Here is a 21,004-nt window from a genome sequence, read left to right on the forward strand (position 1 = left end):
ACAAATCTACCTCCGTATACAAAAGGAAGGATAGAAATCCAACTCTAGCTACAAACCTATCTCTGGATACAAAAGGAAGGACGAAAATCCAACTACAAACCTATCTCCGTATACTAAAGAAAGGATGGAAATCCAACTACAAACCTATCTCCGTATACAAAAGGAAGGATGGAAATCCAACTACAAACCTATCTCCGTATACAAAAGGAAGGATGGAAATCCAACTACAAACCTATCTCCGTATACAAAAGGAAGGATGGAAATCCAACTACAAACCTATCTCCGTATACAAAAGGAAGGTTGAAAATCCAACTACAAACCTATCTCCGTATACAAAAGGAAGGTTGAAAATCAAACTACAAACCTATCTCCGTATACAAAAGGAAGGATGAAAATCCAACTACAAACCTATCTCCGTATACAAAAGGAAGGATGGAAATCCAACTACAAACCTATCTCCGTATACAAAAGGAAGGATGGAAATCCAACTACAAACCTATCTCCGTATACAAAAGGAAGGATGGAAATCCAACTACAAACCTATCTCCGTATACAAAAGGAAGGATGGAAATCCAACTACAAACCTATCTCCGTATACAAAAGGAAGGATGGAAAAATCCAACTACAAACCTATCTCGTATACAAAAGGAAGGATCCAACTACAAAATCCAACTACAAACCTATCTCCGTATACAAAAGGAAGGATGAAAATCCAACTACAAACCTATCTCCGTATACAAAAGGAAGGATGGAAATCCAACTACAAACCTATCTCCGTATACAAAAGGAAGGATGGAAATCCAACTACAAACCTATCCGTATACCGAAAATCCAACTACAAACCTATCTCCGTATACAAAAGGAAGAAATCCAACTACAAACCTATCTCCGATACAAAAGGAAGGATGGAAATCCAACTACAAACCTATCTCCGTATACAAAAGGAAGGATGGAAATCCAACTACAAACCTATCTCCGTATACAAAAGGAAGGACGAAAATCCAACTACAAACCTATCTCCGTATACAAAAGAAAGATGGAAATCCAACTACAAACCTATCTCCGTATACAAAAGGAAGGATGGAAATCCAACTCCAACTACAAACCTATCTCCGTATACAAAAGGAAGGATGGAAATCCAACTACAAACCTATCTCCGTATACAAAAGGAAGGATGGAAATCCAACTACAAACCTATCTCCGTATACAAAAGGAAGGATGGAAATCCAACTACAAACCTATCTCCGTATACAAAAGGAAGGATGGAAATCCAACTACAAACCTATCTCCGTATACAAAAGGAAGGATCCGTATACAAAAATCCAACTACAAACCTATCTCCGTATACAAAAGGAAGGATGGAAATCCAACTACAAACCTATCTCCGTATACAAAAGGAAGGATGAAAATCCAACTACAAACCTATCTCCGTATACAAAAGGAAGGATGGAAATCCAACTACAAACCTATCTCCGTATACAAAAGGAAGGATGGAAATCCAACTACAAACCTATCTCCGTATACAAAAGGAAGGATGGAAATCCAACTACAAACCTATCTCCGTATACAAAATGAAGGATGGGAATCCAACTACAAACCTATCTCCGTATACAAAAGGAAAGATGGAAATCCAACTACAAACCTATCTCCGTATACAAAAGGAAGGAGGGAAATCCAACTCCAACTACAAAACTATCTCCGTATACAAAAGGAAGGAGGGAAATCCAACTATAAACCTATCTCAATATACAAAAGGAAGGATGGATATCCAACTACAAATCTACCTCCGTATACAAAAGGAAGGATGGAAATCCAACTACAAACCTATCTCCGTATACAAAAGGAAGGATGGAAATCCAACTACAAACCTATCTCCGTATACAAAAGGAAGGATGGAAATCCAACTACAAACCTATCTCCGTATACAAAAGGAAGGACGAAAATCCAACTACAAACCTATCTCCGTATACAAAAGGAAGGATGGAAATCCAACTACAATTACAAACCTATCTCCGTATACAAAAGGAAGGATGGAAATCCAACTACAAACCTATCTCCGTATACAAAAGGAAGGATGGAGATCCAACTACAAACATATCTCCGTATACAAAATGAATGATGTTAATGAAAATCCAACTACAAACCTATCTCCGTATACAAAAGGAAGGATGGAAATTCAACTACAAACCTATCTCCGTATACAAAAGGAAGGATGAAAATCCAACTACAAACCTATCTCCGTATACAAAAGGAAGGATGAAAATCCAACTACAAACCTATCTCCGTATACAAAAGGAAGGATGAAAATCCAACTACAAACCTATCTCCGTATACAAAAGGAAGGATGGAAATCCAACTACAAACCTATCTCCGTATACAAAAGGAAGGATGGAAATCCAACTACAAACCTATCTCCGTATACAAAAGGAAGGATGGAAATCCAACTACAAACCTATCTCCGTATACAAAAGGAAGGACTCCAATTTACTACAAACCTATCTCAGGTATACAAACACTTTTACAAAATATATTTACCGATGAGTTAGCAGGTATGAAACCTAGAACGCTAAAATCATTTACCAATGGGTTAGCAGGTATGGAACCTAGAACGCTAAAACTATTTACCAATGAGTTAGCAGGTATGGAACCTAGAACGCTAAAACTATTTACCAATGGGTTAGCAGGTATGGAACCTAGAACCCTGGAACGCTGAAACTATTTACCAATGAGTTAGCAGGTATGAAACCTAGAACGCTAAAACTATTTACCAATGGGTTAGCAGGTATGGCTAAAACTATTTACCAATGGGTTAGCAGGTATGGAACCTAGAACGCTAAAACTATTTACCAATGGGTTAGCAGGTATGGAACCTAGAACGCTAAAACTATTTACCAATGAGTTAGCAGGTATGGAACCTAGAACCCTAGAACGCTGAAACTATTTACCAATGGGTTAGCAGGTATGGAACCTAGAACGCTAAAACTATTTACCAATGAGTTAGCAGGTATGGAACCTAGAACGCTAAAACTATTTACCAATGGGTTAGCAGGTATGGAACCTAGAACGCTAAAACTATTTACCAATGAGTTAGCAGGTATGGAACCTAGAACCCTAGAACGCTAAAACTATTTACCAATGAGTTAGCAGGTATGGAACCTAGAACGCTAAAACTATTTACCAATGGGTTAGCAGGTATGGAACCTAGAACCCTAGAACGCTAAAACTATTTACCAATGGGTTAGCAGGTATGGAACCTAGAACGCTAAAATCATTTACCAATGGGTTAGCAGGTATGGAACCTAGAACGCTAAAACTATTTACCAATGAGTTAGCAGGTATGGAACCTAGAACGCTAAAACTATTTACCAATGGGTTAGCAGGTATGGAACCTAGAACGCTAAAACTATTTACCAATGAGTTAGCAGGTATGGAACCTAGAACGCTAAAACTATTTACCAATGAGTTAGCAGGTATGGAACCTAGAACGCTAAAACTATTTACCAATGAGTTAGCAGGTATGGAACCTAGAACGCTAAAACTATTTACCAATGGGTTAGCAGGTATAGAACCTAGAACGCTAAAACTATTTACCAATGGGTTAGCAGGTATGGAACCTAGAACGCTAAAACTATTTACCAATGGGTTAGCAGGTATGGAACCTAGAACCCTAGAACGCTGAAACTATTTACCAATGAGTTAGCAGGTATGGAACCTAGAACGCTAAAACTATTTACCAATGGGTTAGCAGGTATGGAACCTAGAACCCTAGAACGCTAAAACTATTTACCAATGGGTTAGCAGGTATGGAACCTAGAACGCTAAAACTATTTACCAATGGGTTAGCAGGTATGGAACCTAGAACGCTAAAACTATTTACCAATGGGTTAGCAGGTATGGAACCTAGAACGCTAAAACTATTTACCAATGAGTTAGCAGGTATGGAACCTAGAACGCTAAAACTATTTACCAATGAGTTAGCAGGTATGGAACCTAGAACGCTAAAACTATTTACCAATGAGTTAGCAGGTATGGAACCTAGAACGCTAAAACTATTTACCAATGGGTTAGCAGGTATGGAACCTAGAACGCTAAAACTATTTACCAATGGGTTAGCAGGTATGGAACCTAGAACCCTAGAACGCTAAAACTATTTACCAATGGGTTAGCAGGTATGGAACCTAGAACGCTAAAACTATTTACCAATGAGTTAGCAGGTATGGAACCTAGAACGCTAAAACTATTTACCAATGGGTTAGCAGGTATGGAACCTAGAACGCTAAAACTATTTACCAATGGGTTAGCAGGTATGGAACCTAGAACGCTAAAACTATTTACCAATGAGTTAGCAGGTATGGAACCTAGAACGCTAAAACTATTTACCAATGGGTTAGCAGGTATGGAACCTAGAACGCTAAAACTATTTACCAATGGGTTAGCAGGTATGGAACCTAGAACGCTAAAACTATTTACCAATGGGTTAGCAGGTATGGAACCTAGAACGCTAAAACTATTTACCAATGGGTTAGCAGGTATGGAACCTAGAACGCTAAAACTATTTACCAATGGGTTAGCAGGTATGGAACCTAGAACGCTAAAACTATTTACCAATGGGTTAGCAGGTATGGAACCTAGAACGCTAAAACTATTTACCAATGAGTTAGCAGGTATGGAACCTAGAACGCTAAAACTATTTACCAATGGGTTAGCAGGTATGGAACCTAGAACGCTAAAACTATTTACCAATGGGTTAGCAGGTATGGAACCTAGAACGCTAAAACTATTTACCAATGGGTTAGCAGGTATGGAACCTAGAACGCTAAAACTATTTACCAATGAGTTAGCAGGTATGGAACCTAGAACGCTAAAACTATTTACCAATGGGTTAGCAGGTATGGAACCTAGAACGCTAAAACTATTTACCAATGGGTTAGCAGGTATGGAACCTAGAACGCTAAAACTATTTACCAATGAGTTAGCAGGTATGGAACCTAGAACGCTAAAACTATTTACCAATGAGTTAGCAGGTATGGAACCTAGAACGCTAAAACTATTTACCAATGGGTTAGCAGGTATGGAACCTAGAACGCTAAAACTATTTACCAATGGGTTAGCAGGTATGGAACCTAGAACGCTAAAACTATTTACCAATGAGTTAGCAGGTATGGAACCTAGAACGCTAAAACTATTTACCAATGGGTTAGCAGGTATGGAACCTAGAACGCTAAAACTATTTACCAATGAGTTAGCAGGTATGGAACCTAGAACGCTAAAACTATTTACCAATGAGTTAGCAGGTATGGAACCTAGAACGCTAAAACCATTTACCAATGAGTTAGCAGGAAGGAAACCTAAAACATAGAGCGCTAAAAACCTAAACTTGAATCAAAAGAAATTAATTAGATATTGAAATAAGCCACCCGTAATATCATTTATATCATATGTGTATCGATTTGGTTGTGATAATAATAGATATAAAAAAGAGGGTGTTAGCTCTACGAAAATAAATAGTATAACATATGCTAAAACTTATAAGACAGTTAACGTTTCTGCATTCACAACAAGACCACTGCATAAAGTACCAATGGTTAATATAAAATTGCACAAATACAAATAAGTGAAAAATACATTCTCATAGAAAAAGTTAGTGTAGAGCTAATAAATGAATCATGCATCCAACAGATCTTTCATTCTTCTAGAACTCGACAGTGATGCTGAGGGCCTACATTTTGAATCCTTGGAGACGACAAATGAAAATACAAACGATAGAAAGAAATTGCAAAATATAGATGAGACAAACTAAGTTTTGAAACACAAGATGCAACCTAGAAAACTCCAAAGTAGTCGAAGAAAGAAATGGAAAAATCTACATAGACGAAATAGCCACATAAGATTTTAATATTTTTCTGATAATTTCCCCAGAACGTCAAATACACAATTAAAAATCCCTAGCACTGTTAATCGTTAGTAATATGAAAGATTGTACAGAAAATATACAAGTAAATAACGCCTCATAATACAAGTGTAGAATTGCATACAGTAGAGTTAAATAATGAATTAAAGTGGTTGTGCACTTATTTCAGTAATGATGCTGAGAACATACAGTAGAGTTAAATAATGAATTAAAGTGGTTGTGCACTTATTTCAGTAATGATGCTGAGAACATACAGTAGAGTTAAATAATGAATTAAAGTGGTTGTGCACTTATTTCAGTAATGATGCTGAGAACATACAGTAGAGTTAAATAATGAATTAAAGTGGTTGTGCACTTATTTCAGTAATGATGCTGAGAACATACAGTAGAGTTAAATAATGAATTAAAGTGGTTGTGCACTTATTTCAGTAATGATGCTGAGAACATACAGTAAACACGAAGTCTAGATTGGGAGGATATAATATGAAAAAATTGTAACTTTTCAGCTCGATACAAAAATAAAAGTGTTCATAAGTCCCATCAAGCACAGACACAGTTTCAAAAATTTCTGAATCATGCGGGGCCGTAAACTAAAAACAAACAAAAAGGTCGTTATAGGTTTTGAAACATATTTGGCATAAAAGTGAACTTTGTGCGATTTTTAACGTTTTGAACGAAACAGTCTTATATTAAAAGCTTCCGGATTGGATGTCATGAGTCTTATAACAATAAAAAAAATTCAACAGCGATTTTTTTCAAACAGCACAGTGAAATTGGAACAGTTGGACATGTTCTGATCAGTAAAAACCTTAAAGAAAATAAAAACCGCGCAGGTGAAATAAGCTATATTTCATACATGCAGCAATTATTTGAAATAAAAAAGTAGATTTTTTTATGTGAAAAGTTGCAAAAATGGAACTGGGAAATTTGAAAATTAGAAAAGGGTGGACTAATACTTACAAGATAGACTGAGAAACACGGCACACAAAACACTATTCCAGATCATCATTCTAAGGACCGCTGGAGAATCTCACTGCAAAATAATCGTCTTTATTGAAAGGCAACGACTCCTAGAAATGACGCATATACATAGTAGGGGAGAGTTTTGTTGTTTAATATTTAAACCACTATATACCTATACCATCGTACGGAGTCCCTACGGGTTTGTCTATTCATTGGCATGTGCAATAAAGTTGGTTGCAATCGGGGAGATTTGTCGTCGTCATAACCTTCAGTACCATTGTTATGCCGACGACACACAAATCTACATGGTTATCAGACCTCAAGACAACTGGGACATAATAGTAGCAAGTCTTGAAGCCTGTCTAAATGACATCAGTGCTTGGATGAACTCAAATATGCTCAAGCTCAATCAGGAAAAGACAGAACTGATCGTCTTTTTCCGCAAGTGTCAACACACTAAAGGTCTCCAGTTAAAGGTCGGTGCCCAAACTATTGAGGCCGTCCAAGCTGTGAGAAACCTTGATGTTACACTTTGATAGCTCTCTGAACATGGAAAAACAGATAAACTCAATTGCCAGTTCCTGTTATCACCAAATCAGAAACATTGGGGGTATCCGTCAGTTCATCACCACAGATGCATGCAAGACATTGGTAAATTCTCTTGTTACTTCTAGGTTAGACTATGGTAACGCGTTACTCGTTGGTGTATCTGATACACTAATGAGCATCGCAGCAAGCCTAGTTACCCGTACTCGAAAGAGGGATCACATTACATCAGTCCTTTACTTATTGCATTGGCTGCCCGTGCGATTCCGGTCACAGTACAAGATTTTGATGTATACATACAAGGCAATAAAGGGAACAGCTCCTGAATATTTGCAGGAACTTGTCACCGTTTATCGGCCGTCACGATCACTACGATCGGAGACAGAATCCTTGTTGTGCGTTCCGAACTCTCGGACTGTGACTTATGGTAACCGGTGCTTTGGAAAGGTAGCGGCCACTTTGTGGAACAGCTTACCATCTGCTACTAGAAAGTCAAAATCCCTGGCCAAATTCAAGAGGGATATTAAAACCCACCCGTTTACGTCTGCATTTTTTGTATATACATACTTTCACCACTACTTACTTGATTTGGTTACTGTGTTACATATGTTGATTACTGTGTTATACATGTTCTGTGAATTTTGTAGTACGATTATTATGTAATTGTGAAGCGCATTAGAGTATTTTGTCAAAATAGACAGTGCGCTATATAAATGTTGTATATTATTATTATCATTATTATTATTATTAATGCGGGACTGCAGAAAAGCGTTTTAGTGACTAAGAATTAAAACCAATATATTGTAGGTGTATCGATTTGGAATGTTTTATGAACAAACTATCTATAGAAATATTTTAATCTGCTCACAACACAGCGAGATTATATATATTATATTCCTGAAAATTTACAAGGAAAATAAGACCAGGTGTTTAGAGATTAAGCGTCTTCTGCTTCTCATGACGACACCCACCATGTAAATCTTGATCAGTTGGAGATTATGATTCTGTATAGATGTTGGTGTCTGTTTAATTAAAAGAAATGCAAAAGGACTGTCAGTGTAACGCGACCGGATAGGGGCGTTGTTACGATGTCAAAGTTATGATAATATCCGATTGTAGCCCCATTATCCGTTTGTTGTAAAGGCGTGGTATTATTTACAGACTTCTGTTTTGCCAAAGACATCTGAAAGCAGAAAGTATGGACGTTTCATAAGTGAAGAAGAGTTTTTGTTTTTGCTTCTTTATTGTGTTGAACATTCTGGTTTAGAAACGCCAATATACCCTGAATGTGGTCCACCTATTGGTTTAGTTATAATCCAATCATTGTGTAACGCACTCGCCTTTCACCAATCCGTCAGGGGTTCGATTCCCGGAACGAACTTGGTGACCCCGACCGACCACGTGGGTTTTCCCCGGGTACTCTAATCTAATAAATGCGTATTATAGGATATAACTTCAGTGCCTGTTCGTCCATACGATTGTAACATTTCATTTGAAATATCCGTTCATCACACTTCTGCTGTCGCAGATCAACCAAAACAACTACACAAGCAATGAGTTATTAAAAAAAAATTAATTGAATGTTGATATTTATTTCCAGTCTTCTCTCTTCTCTGACTTTTCCCCCTTGATACCTATGTTCACGTGGCCTTGTAGCGAAGAGATGATAAAACAATCCCATGTTAACACCCTTAACGTATATTATTTACATCAAAGACCTTTTACTTCACCAATATTGGAGACGCTGACATATATACGACATAACATAGCTATTAAATTGATAGAAATTAATCAAAATCGATGATTTCATCAATTAAGTATAGTCAATTAAGTAGGTTAATTAGAACAGGTGTCCTTGACTCCAAACATTTAAGGGCGCCGTATAACTTAAATGTAAATTGATGTCGTTGATCTGGTGAAAGTAAAAATAGTTATCAATCTTATGCACGTTTCCATTTTAAAATAATTGTCATTTTTGCTATTTCTACAGGTATCTAAAGGTGGTCGGATGCCCGGAACGTACGTGGAAAGGTTAGGGTCACCTGCTCGACCACGTGGGTTTTCTCCGGGTACTCCAGTTTCCTGCTACAATAAGACTCCTTGCGCGCTTACATTCGGGCAAACAGTACAGACAAGTATAAGTCGAAATATTTGTTTCGCACATGTTGTAAAATAAATAAAGTATATATTTATCTAGAGATATCTCCCGTATCGGAGACACGAAACCAACCGTATCGAACACACGAAACCAACCGTATCGGAGACACGGGACCAACCGTATCGAACACACGAAACCAACCGTACCTGAGACACGAAACCAACCGTATCGGAGACACGGGACCAACCGTATTGGAGACACGAAACCAACCGTATCGGAGACACGGGACCAACCGTATCGAGTGAACAACCTGGACGTCTGTCATATAAATTTCCAACTATAATGTTTTCAAAATGATTATTTTGTATTGATGTTGTAAACACAGGAATGATATAACACACTCAGTTATATAATATAAAAAGGCTATTCAGGTACTTGTAGGGACAATATATTTCAATCAATTTATAAACCGTAGTACCATGACTTATCTCACTTCTGAACGTCGCCATTTCTTGACTATGGCGTTAAAATACCCTGAAATGTAGAAGGCAGAGATATTTCTAAGAGCGGGTGTCGCCAAAGAAATCGAGGGAGTTAACTCTTCCAAGCCACCTGATATTATGTTGTACCTTTCCTGTAATCTTCGTTTAAATCTTTCTTCTTCTTCCTATTTCGCCATAGGTTTTACTGAATTCGACCTGAGACTATTACTGCGACGGTAAGAGTCTCGTCGTTTCCTCTATCGATGTCATTCTAATCTTTCCATCCGTGAATGTTCTTTTCCATCTGAATGGAAAAAACATATGTTTTACATGTTTAAAAAACGTGACTGTCACCTTGGTGTTAATTATCGACCTATTTCTCTGTTAAGCTGTGTTTCAAAAATAATAGACAGGTGTATCTTCAAATATATCTTCAGTTTTGCTAGGGACAAAAATGTCTTTCATGAATATCAATATCAAAATCCTGCCAGGTTATTTGACAGTTTATCAAATAATCGAAGTTCATCCTAATACTGTTTCAGCTATTGGTAGGACAGAATATTCGTGCACTGTGTTTTGCGACCTCTCCAATACATTTAATAAGGTGTAGCATAATGGACTGTTATTTAAACATCGCCAGAATGCCATTGATGGTAACTTACTTTCCTGGTTCTCGAACTTTCTAAATGATCATCAGCAGTCTGTAATTAATACCTTTCTCTTAAATTTGAATCCGCGGGTGTATTACAAGGGTTTGTTTGGTCCTGCATTGTTTTTATATTACGTAAATGATCTCGGTAATACTATGAAAACATTTACCAGTCTCTTTGTCGATAATTCTTCTCTCCAAGATTCTTCTACAGTTTGGAGTACAATAAAACAAAACCTTGATGTTCAGCACTTACAGGACGGGTCTGATCAGTGAACTTTTGCAGTTTAATCCCGCAAAGACAGAAATATTTTTTTTACATAGTCTACTTGATATAAACTCCAACCTTAGTTGTAACAATGAACCACTTCCGTTCACTTACATTCATTGACACCTTGGAGGGTTTTTTCTGTAGTAACTGCAATCGGCGTGACCATGTTCAACATATTTTTTAAAACAGCTCCTTCTAAAGTATCTGCATTAAAATAATTGAGATATAAAGTCAGTAAGGGCACATTAAATATCATGCATACATTTTTTTAAAGTTTTTCTAGTGAATAAATTACTTGATGTGATATGAACGGATTTTGATTAAAGTTGCTGACTCTGATGCATTTACGAATCAGATCTGGGATGATTGCGATAATGGGATCAATTCAATAGTGACTTTCAGACATATGACCCATTGATTACCATGGACCTAATGAACACAATAGAGATTTAAAAAAAAAAAACGTGGTATGAAGCCTTAAACTGATAAGATATCAGATTTTACTTGATAAGATCAGTACCATCTCCTACACTGTAAACAACATAAGTCACATTTATCTAACAATATAGTCATCATTAAAATGTCATAAATTTCTTATTATGCTCGATTTATGATACTATTGAAAATTAATTATCATAATTTTAAAATTCTAACAAGTGTAACCAATATATTTTCAATCCACAGTCTAATTTTAATATCAAACGTTTTATATCTCTGTAAATGTTCTTTTCACAATAGTTCCATCACTGCTCTACTTAGATGATAAATTTAAACCAAAATCCATCTTACTAAAGACGTCATTATAATCAATATACAATGTATGTATCTAAAACATAATCTCTCTGATTAAATATAAAAATAGAATAACAATATAAACATATGTAGGCATTGCATTGCTTTCATAAACTGATAAGATTTTTCATACAAGTAACTCCCGCTTGATAATGCACGACGTTCTAAAAGGTGAGTGCTAGAGGGCACTTTGAGCACTGCGCAAACCACACTTCACAGCAGTTCAATTTGCATTGGTGAATCATGCACTTACGATATTTATTGATCTTGCGTGCAACCAATCGAGTTCTTCTACCAGTGTCAAATTGAAGTAACCTAGCACTTGACAACCATATCTAGATATCTTTTATACTCATATCATTTAAACATCTGTCTTATCACACGAACACCGCTATAGCAAAATTCTTCTTTATATTTGTTAATATGTTTGTGACATCAAATCGATAAAACATTTTTTTTCTAGAAATTATGCCAGTCACTCCATAAGAGAATGATTTCAAAATAACCCCTGACCAGGTCAAACATTCCTTATTTGGCAGTTCAGTTAAGAAGAGGAAGACCAAGAATATATCTTGTACCTTGTAATGAACTACTCCTACTCTGGTTTTCTTTGTGTTTTGAATCAATACATTTCATCCATCTGTCCAGGAGTGAGGAAAGAAATCTGTTTAATTTCAGTGTATTTGGAAATAGAGCTTAATATTGTGGTACATCCCGTCTCTGATCTCACTTCACGATTGGAGAAGGGATTGGAAGTGTTCCTTGTGTTTCTTGTGCCTTTCCATGAGAGGATATTGAAAAAATTAAAATAAATCAGTATATTTTTGCAATTTTTTTACTGATTTTTTGTCCTCTCAATGACACCGGTCTTCATAAGGCTGTTGCGACGACCCTATACCCTTTAAAACAAAACAACCCTGTTATTTGGTCATTATCAAATTGTTTTCACTGTTTATGTCATTTTCTAGAAGTCCAATGATTCAGGTGCTCTATGCCATAAAGGAAATAGATAAAAAAATTTGTAAAATAAAATTCGAAAAATGTCAACACAATAAAGTCTATCACACCCTGTTTTTCACAAAGTCGAGATTTTCGTAAAACGTTGTATCGAATTTTGTAGTGCGGAAGTAGCCATCACGTGTCCTATTGTATATTAACTCCTCCAGACAGTCCAGAGTATATGGCTCATAATCCCAGTAAAGTTTATTTACGAAAAATTCAGGTCTTTGTGCCAACAACGGAAGATCAGCGACGCCAAAAATACAGATCATGCGCACTCTTTTACCGTGACATGGCCAGTTAAACGGTCCATTGCCCCAGTTTTTGAACCGTGTAAGAAAGGGTTTAACATCGGTGCTGGTCTCTGGTTCACCTGTAAAGTCAGAACAAAACAACGATGTATCGAAAGGGTTTTAAATATCACAGAAATTGTCCTCAAAACCTGTTCGATGCTTTTTATACGACCAACTGGTGCTTAACCATACATTTACGCATACGTGTTAAAACACTATCAATTCTATATCATACTTGAAAACCATATGATTCCACAAAAGCTGTGTAAGGCCGTTTATTACCGACTTTCGTTTCCACAAAAGCTGTGTAAGGTCGTTTATTACCGACTTTCGTTTCCACAAAAGCTGTGTAAGGTCGTTTATTACCGACTTTCGTTTCCACAAAAGCTGTGTAAGGTCGTTTATTACCGACTTTCGTTTCCACAAAAGCTGTGTAAGGTCGTTTATTACCGACTTTCGTTTCCACAAAAGCTTTGTAAGGTCGTTTATTACCGACTTTCGTTTCCACAAAAGCTGTGTAAGGTCGTTTATTACCGACTTTCGTTTCCACAAAAGCTGTGTAAGGTCGTTTATTACCGACTTTTGTTTCCACAAAAGCTTTGTAAGGTCGTTTATTACCGACTTTCGTTTCCACAAAAGCTTTGTAAGGTCGTTTATTACCGACTTTCGTTTCCACAAAAGCTGTGTAAGGTCGTTTATTACCGACTTTCGTTTCCACAAAAGCTGTGTAAGGTCCTTTATGACTGACTTTCGTTTCCACAAAAGCTGTGTAAGGTCCTTTATTACCGATTTTCGTTTAAAGTCGCGGAGATAATTCATGTTGTCACATGTCGCCATCATTCAGAACATGTTGCAACCTTGACTCGGCATATAGTACAACATATTACCTTTTGATAGGACGTTATCGAATTTAAACCAAACACTTAACATCTTATCTGTTATTGCACGAGTCTAATAGTTTAGCACTACGTCAAAAAAATTGAAAAACCAGGAGCTATCATGTGGTGCATTTCAGCTGAAGTAAAATCTAGATAAAAAAAAAAATTTCACAAATGTCTTTCAAAGTAAACTTTCCACATATATTACAGTACATAGTAAATTATTAGCTGAGTTGGGCGATTACAAATTACACTGGAACAGCAGGTTACCTTTTGATAAGAAGTTAAACTAAAACGAAAACACTTAACATCCTGTTATTGCGTTTTATAAATCACTGAATAATTTTCTTTCAAGGTAAACGTTTTACATCAATCAGTATTAAGAAAATTATCAGCTGAGCTGGGCAATTACAAACCACATTGGTGACTTATGCATCTTATTATACCTACCTTTGTAAGTACCAGGAATCCCCAAGTGAGGATTGTGATTGAGACTAGAGAAAAAGCATTCGTCAGGAAAGTCAATTCTTCGTGTCCAGTTAAGGAAATCGATTGCTGTTTGGTTATGGAGAATGTAATCCACAAAACCCCTATTCGCAGTGATATGCACGGAACCCTTCACAGGTCGAATTCCACCCGGGGGATCCCCAGCTTTTTGCCAACGTCCCGAGTTGGCTCTACAAATACAAATTGATTTTTCGCATTTTATCTTTTTTAGTTTTTCTCGCAATGCCAGGATTATATAAAGATTTGTGTCCTCTATAAATCAAAGATAGAGACGGGAAACCCCATGTCTTGAATCGAAGAGATTAATCCGTTACTTCTAATAACATATATCCTGCTCATTCATGGGTTTTGTATAACACGTAATTAGACAACATATTTCACCTGTTAAACTTTATAGTCAAATACATGAAAGTTAACAGATGTCATCTTCCATAAAGAAACTATAAATATCATTCATTATTGATTGTAAACTAGTATTCTCTTTACTCAATAAACCCCGTAAAAATGATATTTAGCCCTTTTTCTGGCAATCCTGGCTAGGACCTGTTGTTCATGGGTCTCTTGGGGCCGTTAGTAAAGAGAAATAGCATTGTCATGACAAAACACTGACTGAAAATGTGAAATGAAATTTGAATTAATCTCGAGACCGTACACTTTGAAATTTTCACGGATAAAAAGTTTCGCGATTTCATTGGATTTTTTTATTTGTTTTTCTGTATAATTACGTCTAATACACGCATATTTTTCACCTTTTCAAGTGTAATCAGTATAGTGTTGTTTGAACAGAAATGCTGGCTTCCCTATTGCTTCGGGAAGATCAAGTGTGATCAGTATAGTGTTGTTTGAACAGAAATGCTTGCTTCCCTATTGCTTCGGGAAGATCAAGTGAAATAAGTATAGTGTTGTTTGAACAGAAATGCTGGCTTCCCTATTGCTTCGGGAAGATAAAGTGTGATCAGTATAGTGTTGTTTGAACAGAAATGCTGGCTTCCCTATTGCTTCGGGAAGATAAAGTGTGATCAGTATAGTGTTGTTTGAACAGAAATGCTGGCTTCCCTATTGCTTCGGGAAGATAAAGTGTGATCAGTATAGTGTTGTTTGAACAGAAATGCTGGCTTCCCTATTGCTTCGGGAAGATCAAGTGAAATAAGTATAGTGTTGTTTGAACAGAAATGCTGGCTTCCCTATTGCTTCGCTAAGATCAAGTGTAATCAGTATAGTGTTGAACAGAAATGCTGGCTTCCCTATTGCTTCGGGAAGATTAAATGTAATCAAACAATGATTAGAGTGACAATAAAAATTGGTGAAACAAGAGATAACTACAAAGGAAATATATCTTCATTAAAACTCCGAAAACGATTAGGTGTTCCCGAAATGTAAATGTCTTCGGCTTCACCGAAGACACCGGATTTTCGAGTTCTGATCAAATTAACATTCTTAAATGAGAACCATGTTTTCTGTCAACGGCACCACATGACAAACTATCGAGGGAATAACATGTCATACGTCACTGAATATTTCTCAACGTGATCGTGTGGCATCTCTAAACCTTTGTGATAATACGTAGATTCCATTAGGCAAGAATGTAAGCTTCACTTACCGTTTGACCGTACCTTCTAAGTCGTTAGCCCCGTTGTATACTTTAAGAATCTTCACAAGTTCAGCGTTGGAACGGAGAGGATACTCTTGGCCAGTCAAATTTATGAAATATTTCCATGTTTTGTATTTCCATAGCTCTCTCATACAGATAATTTCTGGTTCAACAACGGTAAACATTCCCCATTGAACATCCACAGATGTATTAGATATAAACACATTATCGAAACAGTCGGCTATTTCCGTCAATGTGTCTCGGAAATCGTCGGGAGATTTGGAGTCGATGTGTATACAATAGAAGTTTTGTGGACGGTAGATAGCTCTAAGAAGTCGTTCTGTCTGCTCCAGCTCTTTAAAAACAACTAAACTGTAGGCTATTGGAAAATTCTTCTCTTCCTGTGTTAGTGAACTGGTTACATAATGTCTCTCTCGTTTAAAAAGTTCACAATTTTTGGTCATACGAGAATAGGATGAAAGCGGAAGAGGTGGTTTTGGACGGGTCTCCATTAACATTTTAGCACGTTTTTGTTCCGACGAATCTCCTGAGAAAAGCAGCGGACAATCTACTCCAATGGCAGTCTTTCTTGGCGGCAGTAACCATTTGTCCGGGAAATCATTTGTAGGGCTAGTCACCTTGCTTGGTGTTGGTTGTAACGTCAACTTGTTATTGTTTTCAATATTCAATTGTCGTAAGAAATTGGACGGAAGATTAGCGACACGTAGTAAAATGTCGGATTTGGAGGAATCGTCGTCAAATGATCCTTTTAAGTTTAGTGTTTCATTTTCATAATTAAAATATTTGGCAATGAACTGAATATGTTCGGAGGAATTTCCATGTGCGAATATCTCACTGCCTACAAACATTGTTTGTAGATCATAGTACTGAACGATGTATATAACCGCACACGCACTGATAACGAAACATGTTAAATAGGTTCTGTTACTACAAAATTTGCCCCAATTCATTTTTGTCTTCTTCATACACTTCGTTTCATGTAATTATATATGAAATACAGTTGCACAGTAAGTCTGCGTTTCAATGTTTAAATGTCTGTTAGGTTATCTTTCCACGTGCACACGTGCAAGGTCCACCGCCAATCTGTCATATCCATCAAACATACAGACAGGAAACAGTAGATCCCATCATAGAAAGTTAGACGTTCTGAAATAGAAATTAAAATTTGCATTTCATCTCGAGCATTGATATGATTAAGGCACCTTTTCCCGTATTAATAGTTAGGACGATTGTTGAGTTTGCGAATACAATATTAATTGATTAACATTTATATTTCAAAGCTTATACCAGAAGACTTGTATGATGTTGAACGTAACGCTTCCCAAAATGTCGTGTTTAAATTCCCAGATGTTTGTTTTATTTTGACAAAGAGTAATCAAAACCTTCCTCTCCGTGTCAAGGTTTGGCCTGGAGAGCGCGTGTTTATTGATAGAACGGAGAATATGAGATGTCGACGTCACTTCCGGTATCAATCAAGGTGCATGTACCCAAATTGATACCCTTGGGAAAAGGCATAAAATAAACAACACATTAGCATATTCTGTCGAAAGTCACAATTTTCAAGAACAAATGGGACATCAGTATATATGTTTAGCCATATCATATTGATTACCTCATAATTTTATTGTAAATACGGAAATTAAGACTGCCGTGTACAGTAATAGCTGTACACCAATCGACGTTACGTCACATATTGTTCACGGCATGAAAGTGTAAATATACACATGTACAACAAAACATCCTTGTGTTTTCTAATTATCTGAAATATAGAGTATGTTCTCATAGTTAGTGCGAATGCGGCATTGACATGGTCTGTGTTCTTTAAAATCCATCAAAATAAAATTGAGAGCAACTGGAAAGCATTTATCAGCATTTTGGTTACATCTGATCATCGAACGTTAACTCATTTATTGGAAAATAATAGATATGTTGTCAATATCAATTTGTCAGTCTCAGATAGGTTGGCTGAGTAACCAGAAACTGATGTTATACCTCTACACCAAAGTAACTAGAAACTGATGTTATACCTATACACCAAAATAACCAGAAACTGATGTTGTACCTCTACACCAAAGTAACTAGAAACTGATGTTGTACCTCTACACCAAAGTAACTAGAAACTGGTGTTGTGCCTCTACCGCAAAGTTAACAGAAACTGATGTTGTGCCTCTACAGCAAAGTTAACAGAAACTGATGTTGTACATCTACACCAAAGTAACCAGAAACTGATGTTGTACATCTACACCAAAGTAACCAGAAACTGATGTTGTACATCTACACCAAAGTAACCAGAAATTGATGTTGTACTCTACACCAATGTAACCAGGTACTGATGTTATACCTCTACACCAAAGTAACCAGAAAACTGACAGTGTACCTCTACACCAAAGTAACCAGAAACTGATGTTGTACCTCTACACCAAAGTAACCAGAAACTGATGTTGTACCTTTACACCAAAGTAACCAGACACTGATGTTATACCTCTACACCACAATAACCAGAAACTGATGTTGTACCTCTACACCAAAGTAACCAGAAAACTGACAGTGTACCTCTACAGCAAAGTAACCAGAAAACTGACAGTGTACCTCTACAACAAAGTAACCAGAAACTGAAGTTGTACCTCTACACCAAAGTAACCAGAAAACTGACAGTGTACCTCTACAGCAAAGTAACTAGAAACTGATGTTGCACCTCTACACCAAAGTAACCAGAAACTGAAGTTGTACCTCTACAACAAAGTAACCAGAAACTGAAGTTGTGCCTCTACAACAAAGTAACCAGAAACTGATGTTGTACTCTACACCAATGTAACCAGGTACTGATGTTATACCTCTACACCAAAGTAACCAGAAAACTGACAGTGTACCTCTACAGCAAAGTAACTAGAAACTGATGTTGCACCTCTACACCAAAGTAACCAGAAACTGAAGTTGTACCTCTACACCAAAGTAACCAGAAAACTGACAGTGTACCTCTACAGCAAAGTAACTAGAAACTGATGTTGTACCTCTACACCAAAGTAACCAGAAACTGAAGTTGTACCTCTACACCAAAGTAACCAGAAAACTGACAGTGTACCTCTACAGCAAAGTAACTAGAAACTGATGTTGTACCTCTACACCAAAGTAACCAGAAACTGATGTTGTACCTCTACACCAAAGTAACCAGAAACTGATGTTGTACCTCTACACCAAAGTAACCAGAAAACTGACAGTGTACCTCTACACCAAAGTAACTAGAAACTGATGTTGTGCCTCTACACCAAAGTAACCAGAAACTGAAGTTGTACCTCTACACCAAAGTAACCAGAAAACTGACAGTGTACCTCTAAACCATAGTTTCTTGTATATGAATTCTATAATTTTATAGATATTTACAGAAAATAATCCTTTTACAATTTTATTTTGAAATTTTTAAAGGTACATGGATATCAATGTGCCAACCAGTTGTACCAGATATTTTGTCCTTAATTGATATATACAATTACATTATATGAATCAAATTCATAATACACCTGAACAAAATAGTGTAGATTGTGACGTAGAGTGTCTGCCTCCTTATATTATGTATCTTATTTCCTGGTACATGTATAAGGGAAGATAAGGGGAGATAATCAGTTAGAATCAAAATGAGGTATTGGAGAGTCTGTAATATGAATGAAAGCCTTATATTGAAAAAGGATTTCTTTTTTTCTTACTGATACATGTATTATAAGTTACGACACTGTATTACCAAGACATTGGTTTGTTTCTTTCAGATCCAGGCAGGAACAGAAAGTGTTTCATTGAATATACAAACAAGTGTTTGCGATTTTCTCTTTATCAATCCTGGATGAAATTTCAAAACATTCAAGAATAATCTATAGGATGGCTGGTTTTCACGAATAGAACTGCTTCTTTGAGAATTACTTCTTATTTCGGCCACCTTGACAGCAGAGATTTCTTGAAAACTTGAAAGCTTTTTTTCAATTTTTTAGTTTGCCATATAATACACATGTTTCCTCAAACTGCAGTTTGGATTGAGATGAATGACTTGTATATTTGATTTTAAATATATTAAAGATATGAAAAAAAAACATAAGTCAAGTATATATGTTCGTTTTGAGTTTTTTTTTTTTTTTTTTTTTTACTAGTAAAAATCAAATGGTATAGAAGCATTCCAATGTATATCTGAAATTGAAACCCTCATTAAATCTTGTCTCACTGAAATTAGACTATATATAGGTATCTCCCAAATATACACGTGTGTAACTATTATTCCAATGACATATCTATTTCAAAACTTCAAAAAATACTTCACATGAAAATAAAGAAACGTTCAAAATAAACAGAATATAAAGTCAAATTTAATCTTAATCCTGCACAGATTTTGCAATCCACATATTCGTTTACCAGGTATTTGATAGCGCATGGTTTCACTGTAGTTAATACCTTCTGGTAGATATTTCAGTTTAATATCTAATAGCTCTTCAGGGCATATGAGTGATGTTCTTTATATCCAACAAAGCATTGTTTCTTTTAAATGGCTTCATCTCTACTGCAACAAGAGAAGGCGTGTATCGCCCACATGGCTATTTACGTCGTTGATGCAAATGGTAATATCAATGGTTTCACATGAATAGTTTGTCCTAGGATGGGATCAGACCCCGGCACAAATTATCAGTTATCATAATGTCCATCTCCTGATGCTAAGCTATGTTGCTGCAGTCTATGAAAATGAACTCAATCTATTTGAGGGTTAGATTTCTCCTCTTGCCTACGTTTTATACAAAACTTATTTCCCTATTGGGCCCCTCCCCTCTACGCAAAGGGGCCAGAGACCCACTATTTATACAAAACTGATTTCCCCTCTTGCATGCATGCTTCAGATCAATTTCGGACCATAATCTGCAATTCCTGAAGAACATATTTGTATATCATGGATATTTCAGTAGAAGAGAAAATATTTTCTGCATAACGTTCATTATTATCTACTGTATATTGGTCTGAATAAAAGAAAA

General features: G+C 36.5%; 1 protein-coding gene across 1 annotated transcript; it reads right to left on the reverse strand.

The window, feature by feature from the left end:
* Window positions 1-12,773: 12,773 nt before the first annotated feature.
* Window positions 12,774-16,951, reverse strand: LOC132557704 (beta-1,3-galactosyl-O-glycosyl-glycoprotein beta-1,6-N-acetylglucosaminyltransferase-like). The gene is made up of 3 exons (XM_060222223.1): window positions 15,990-16,951; window positions 14,333-14,559; window positions 12,774-13,084 (listed from the first exon to the last, which is right to left on the reverse strand). The coding sequence occupies exons 1-3, from the start codon at window positions 16,949-16,951 to the stop codon at window positions 12,774-12,776; spliced, it is 1,500 nt and encodes a 499-aa protein (XP_060078206.1).
* Between the last annotated feature and the right edge of the window lie 4,053 nt (window positions 16,952-21,004).

Source organism: Ylistrum balloti, unplaced genomic scaffold, assembly GCF_031769215.1.
Source record: "Ylistrum balloti isolate Yb309-2 unplaced genomic scaffold, AGI_CSIRO_Ybal_v1 Utg370708, whole genome shotgun sequence".
NCBI lineage: Eukaryota > Metazoa > Mollusca > Bivalvia > Pectinida > Pectinidae > Ylistrum > Ylistrum balloti.